This window comes from Leptosomus discolor, chromosome 4 (assembly GCF_034619465.1).
Source record: "Leptosomus discolor isolate bLepDis1 chromosome 4, bLepDis1.hap2, whole genome shotgun sequence".
Lineage (NCBI taxonomy): Eukaryota > Metazoa > Chordata > Aves > Leptosomiformes > Leptosomidae > Leptosomus > Leptosomus discolor.
The window spans coordinates 71,264,933-71,270,932 of record NC_141394.1 but is presented as its reverse complement, the minus strand read 5'-3'; the positions used below and the strand labels follow the sequence as shown (position 1 = coordinate 71,270,932).

At 39.3% G+C, this 6,000-nt stretch overlaps 1 protein-coding gene across 5 annotated transcripts in view; it reads left to right on the top strand.

Moving 5' to 3' along the window:
- Positions 1 to 436: 436 nt before the first annotated feature.
- Positions 437 to 6,000, top strand: part of AFAP1 (actin filament associated protein 1) — a 65,876-nt gene continuing 60,312 nt past the window's right edge. For all 5 annotated transcript variants that reach the window (XM_086464139.1, XM_086464138.1, XM_086464137.1 and 2 more), the window contains exons 1-2: positions 437 to 563; positions 5,812 to 5,909. In XM_086464139.1, coding sequence (XP_086320265.1) covers positions 437 to 563; positions 5,812 to 5,909 — 225 coding nt within the window. The remainder of the gene's footprint in view (positions 564 to 5,811; positions 5,910 to 6,000) is intronic.

Here is a 6,000-nt window from a genome sequence, read left to right as displayed (position 1 = left end):
GAAATAGGATAAAATATGAAGTGCATCAGCAGGAATCTGGGGAGTAATAAGAAACTATGTAACAGGTTGGGAGCTTCTCTTTGAAAATTGTAAGAAAGACAAATCACTGTAAAAAAGAAATACCTGCTCTTTTTTACCGCAGAAGACAGATAATAAGAAGTAAGATGAGGCAAAGAGAGACTTTCCCTAAAGATTTATGAAAATATCAATGAAAAAGCTTTACCAAACTTGAAATTTGTTCTGCAGTTAGAAATTGTTTCTTAAAGGGAGAGGAACCAGAATGGCACTGACAGAAAAGTAGATGACCACCACTCCTGCACTTAAGAAATACTAGAAAATAACTATGAATGTGAATAAATGAGAATTAACTGTCTTTTTTCTAATGGGACTTTTTAGAAAAAGTAATTATCTCTTTTTTTTTTTTTGTCTTTCAGCCATGGAAGAGTTAATAGTTGAGCTGCGCCTGTTTCTTGAACTTCTGGACCATGAATATCTAACTTCCACTGTCAGGGAGAAGAAGGCAGTAATAACTAACATTCTCCTGAGAATACAGTCATCAAAAGGTCAGTGTCAGGGGCGGATTTTCTTGCTTGCAGAATGCACAGAATAAGTTTGTGCTCAGTGAAATAGCTTTAAGAGCTCAAGACAGGCCCTAAATTGAAGGAAGACAGAAAGACAGGGTGAAGCCAAAGTGTAACTTTCCTAAATGTTTTCCTTCATGTTCAGGAGTAAAATATAGCATAAGGCATACTGGAAGTATCTTGGGTGCACACGGGTGAATCCAGCCACAAAATTACATGCTAGATATAGAATGTTTTCACTTCTGCTGGTAGAGTGGTTACTTCATTTTATTTGTGGTAGCAATGCTATTTATGAGTTTTGATGGAGAAGTTATACTGCATCAGGGAGTGCTGGCCACAGCACCATTTTATAGATGCGTGGGTGCTGCATGCTGCTTCTCTGTCAAATGACCCAAATTCATCAAAAGGCTTGATACAGAGGTGGACTCTGGTGCATGGCTGATACCGGAGTGCCAAGCCAGAACTAGGAAATGGTTTGCATTTTGGAATTATATTCACTTCCTGTTTTCTTCCTATCTAAAACCCATATGGACTGCACAATCACTTTTGTTTCCATCAAGATTATGGAATTGAATGTAATATAAATGATTCACTGTGTACAGCAGCCTTTCCACAGAGCTTATACGAAGAATATTCCTCACTATTTTCTCTAACAGAACTCTATATTTCTGTACAGCACCTTTCTGTATGAAGTGGTGTCTGGGCTATAAGACCTCTGTCTCTCCTACATTCGACAGAAATGCTGTCAGTGTAAACCCTCAATGTTTTTAGATTTTTGAAAAACACCAGAGTGTGTTGAAGAAAAATGCCACTGCCATTGTGAGCAGCTGCATTTCTCATGATTTGTTTCTTCTCCATTGCTAAAAAAAATATGGTCTTGTTTGATGCAGTGTTTTCCTCCATTAGTAAAGAAGTAATTTTTGCCACAGGATTCAAGTCAAAGGAGATCAACCTGAAAAAAATGGTTGTCCTCCTTTCCATTTTGACATTCTTAAAGACCCATTGCTATTTTTATTTTACTACTGAGAGAAGGAGGCAGGTACCAATTTCATATATTGTGGAAGAAGGCTTCATGCTCCAAAAGCTGATCAAAATACACTAAAATCCCCAAAACCAAAATCTGTAGGTGAGAAGCTGCAGTTTGGCATGTTTAGAAACAGCTGTGTTTTAGAGGAGTTCAAGATAACCTCAAGAATGGTGATTTGACACTTCATGTTGTTGTAATCTTTTCAACTAGATTTATTAAGAAAACCATCTGACTTCCTCAAGAAGATGACATTCTGTTTCCAATTTTGCAAACACAGGGAAGGGTTGTCATATCCTTTCCTTCTGGATTGTGGATGGTGTGTCAGGACACAAAAGCTACAGCTCTACTAGTAAATTAAACAGTGCTGGGTGTGTTTCTGGACCCTAGAACTCAATTATTTATGCTGTTAAAACTATGGAGTCATCCTTGGCATTGGTTTGGCCTGAGCTGACTTGTCTTCTCCATCAGTTCCTAGGCATGATTTGGGATCTGACGCAGAGAAAGATCTGTTCCCAAGAGACAGTTCAAAATCATTACCCTCCACCTTGGTTTTGAGAGGTGAGAGAGTTTAACTGTATAGATATCAATTTATCCATACCAGAGCACCTTCCTAGACATCTTCAATTTATGACTCTAGATATGGCCAAGTATAAAAAGACCATAGCTTTCTACATTTCAGCACCTACCATTTTGGATTTAAAGCCTATTACAGGATCTATAAAAAGATCCATTACATCCTATTACAGGATCCGTCCATTAGCAGGATCCGTCCATTAGCAGGATCCATCCATTAGCATGATCCATATGAGATCCATATGTTACGTAGTAGGGCTTAGCTCAGTGCAGATGTTACTGGAATATTTTACCCACTTCTAGCACCTACATTCAAGGAGATAAAATTTAGACATTTCAAAGAAAAGTCATAAAAGTGATTTGATTCTGTGAAATATGCCTTCAAATTATCCAAAATGAGATACCATAATTAATCTTGATGTAGAAAAGGAATGACTGAGAAAGAGCTCTTAGACTTACACAACAGTCAGTGCAATGGCTGAATGTTTGTTTCAAAGTGGAAATAAAGCACATGTTTTGAGCACTGAAGCTATGAACTAATGGAAGAACTACGTAAAGTCTGCATGCCATTGCTGGCATTTCATCAAGATGGAATATTTTTCTAAAAGATATGTTCTGGTTCAAACAAGAATCAATTCAAGAAAATCCCATAGTTCAGTTAAGCAAGAGGTCATAGGACTATGCTTTATATGTCTATAAACTCTAGTTTATGGAATTTCGGTTTAAATAGAGGCTAAGCCAGCATGTCCTCTAAAAAAAGCATCCTGTTTCTCTCCCCAGGCTACTTATTCTTGCTCGTCATATATTGCTTCTTCCTTTCTGCTAGCACAAGCATTATTTGCCTTTTTTTTTTTCTGGTTTAGTCCTAACCAGTGTTACTTCCCTGGTCTGGTTCAACCTGAGGCCACACACATGCTTACACTGGCACAAAGGAAAGGTTGGTGCCGGAAGAGAAGGCAGGGAAGGAGAGGAGCTGCCTGCTTGGGAGCTCTGCCATCCCATGCTGGCTTCAAGTGTGTGTGAAACTGCCCAGGGAGTCATGTACTTTACTGGAGCTGGCCCTGCTGCTTTTTTTATCAGTTATAACATTCAGTACTCCCATCCCTTTGAAACTATTCATCTCTTCATTAAAATTAAAAGCAATAAAAGATACATAAACCCACAGTTCTCTGTAACAAAACTGAACTGTCATTCAGAGTCTGTTTTTCAAAATGTTGTTTTACTCCACCCACATAACTCCATGAGAGCTCTTGGTTTGCTGGCACAGTTTAAGAGGCCTGAGGACTATGCTGAGTTCAGAGTCTTTATATGCATTTGCAAAAATCAACTGTGTGAATCCAAGAGGATATTTCAATTGCTGGAGCAAACCATTTAAGATCAATGGGAAACGGTAATGAAGGATCTGGGCAACTGGGAACTGGCTGGGTTCTTTATAACATCTGGAAATGGACAATTATGTTTTTCTTTGTAAAGGTGTGGAAATTATTATAATGGGCTGTTTGGCTTTTAGTGAAACAGCTTAAACTCACTAAGTTCTAACTTGGGGAATTCTTTAGAAATCTTTTGCCTTTTTTGTTCCATCTCCCAAATGCAAACTGTTTTCTTCAAGTCTTATCTATCAAGTAGAGAGAACTGGGCCAGGCAGATGTGTTCTTCAGGTCATAGCTGCCTGGCCTTGGCCTGCCCCTGTCCAAACCAGTGGTTACTCTGAATAGCTGGCAAAACTATAAACTTTATTTTTCTTCCTGAGCCTTGGCATGCCCAATGGATTGTAGGTCTGAAGAAAACACTTGGCATTTCCTTCTGAAACAGACTTTCTTCTGAAAAACAAAGACACAAACAGTTTATTTTGGAGTAAGAACTGTTGCTGGATTTAGTAATTTAATATGACTGTCAACATTGCCAGTTTTCCTTAAAGGGACCTGATGTCTTAAACCTATAGTGCTCACTTTGCTGTGTAATTTGGTAGAGGAAAATAAATGTTAGAGCAGGTTCTTGCTTAAACACACATAATTTAAAACTGGGGAAAAACTAGTTATATGAAGTCAATAGAATTGACTTGGAATACTTTTTTTTTTCTCAGTAAAAAGCCCTTCGTATTTGACTTGTGGTTGTTATGGAAAGCATGGGAAACTTGGATATGGATAGCAGTCATAATATGGATTCCTCCTACATAAAGAGGGACAAGTGAATGTTACACTCAGAAAAAAATAGTGTTGGAATGTTTCCCAAGACTAATACCCCTCTCGATTTGTAGGAAGAAAGAAGAATCCGTGGCCCTTGGAGACAGTTTATTTTATCAGTGTTGTTTTTCAATCCATGACTTCACAGCCAGTGGGACTGGGGTATTATGACAAGAAACATTTCATCACTGATTACATTTTTGAGAATTATATGATCTTGATCAAAATATATCCATTTGACTATGTAAATATATGTTTTAAAAACTAAACTAAACAATAGGAGCTAAATTCAGTCTAGGGGTAAGCAGGGTAGAATCCATTGACTGAATTTTTGCCAGAACATTGAGAAGATGCACCCTAATCTCCCTTTTGATATTTAGAAAAATAAACAATATCATGTTCCTATCAAGTGAGTTCAACTGTGATTTAAATTATCGTGCCAAAAACTAAGAACAAGTGGGTCGCTCCTCTCTTCCCCTGGGAGGGAGTTGCAATGGTGATACAAAGGACCCTCAAAGCAGCTTTTACATTCATCTCCTTTTCACTTTTTAAATTCAGCTGCAAAACTATGGAATTATTTTTAAAAAATGGGTAGAAGAAGGAAATGGTGGGAAAACATGCTCAGTGTGCAGTTTTGTTAATGGTGAGTTGGTTAGGGCAGTGTCCCCCCAGCAGCAGTGTGCTCCAGGTTGGGATGTTGCAGCATTATGAATCTCCCAGGACTTTTGCAGACTTGCACCACAGCTCCATGATCTCATATGGTGGTGGCAGCAGGGACCCCAGGGAACGTGGGTGCTGTGGCCTTGGCTGAATAGCTGTCACCATCACTGCCAGGAAGGGAGGCAGGCAGGGTCTCTTCTTCTGCCCTCTTCGCCTCTCTTGTGTCGTGGGAGGTGGTTTGGGACTTGTTTCTGCATGATGGCCTTGCCCGTCCAAAATGTGTCATGGGAACAACTATTGCTTGTCTCCACTGGTAAAAGGCAGCTAGGCACATACAGCCCACAGGCTGACTGTGTTTTATTCACTGTGCGGTGCTATTGGGATGTTCACAAGTGTGGTATCTTCCACCCATAAATGGGTTTATCTGTATGGTAGATGACTGGCAATGTGTTTGAATTTTAGCTGTTTAAGTCTTTCAGTTGCAGATGGATAGGCAGTTCAGAATGATTTCCTGTAAATTTTTTCTGGGCCTGGTATTTGTTGATCCAAATAGCATATGTGTCATTATCATATAGAGTAAGTATGTGTTTGTTCTGCTTGATTAAATTCCTGAATTCCCAGCATTCTTCCAGTCCTGCCTCAGGAACTGCGCTTGGGAGGTAGGCTGTGATCAGCACTGTGTGCCAGATTTCGGTGTGTGACAGTCAGACCTGGTGTCCACATATGGAAAAAATAGTCCTGTTTGCCTCTACCGAAGTGTTCAGTGATGTCCGTTGCTCTTCCACAGGTTTTGAAATAAAAGAACATGTACAGAAGCAAGAAGTTGCCAACAGTTTGCCGGCGCCTCCTCAAATGCCTCTGCCAGAAATACCTCAGCAGTGGCTGGTGAGTGTTAACTTAAATATATAAATATATATAAGAGAGAATATATTTGTGATAAGCACTAGCAGAAATGGTTACAAGGGGAAGGAGCCTC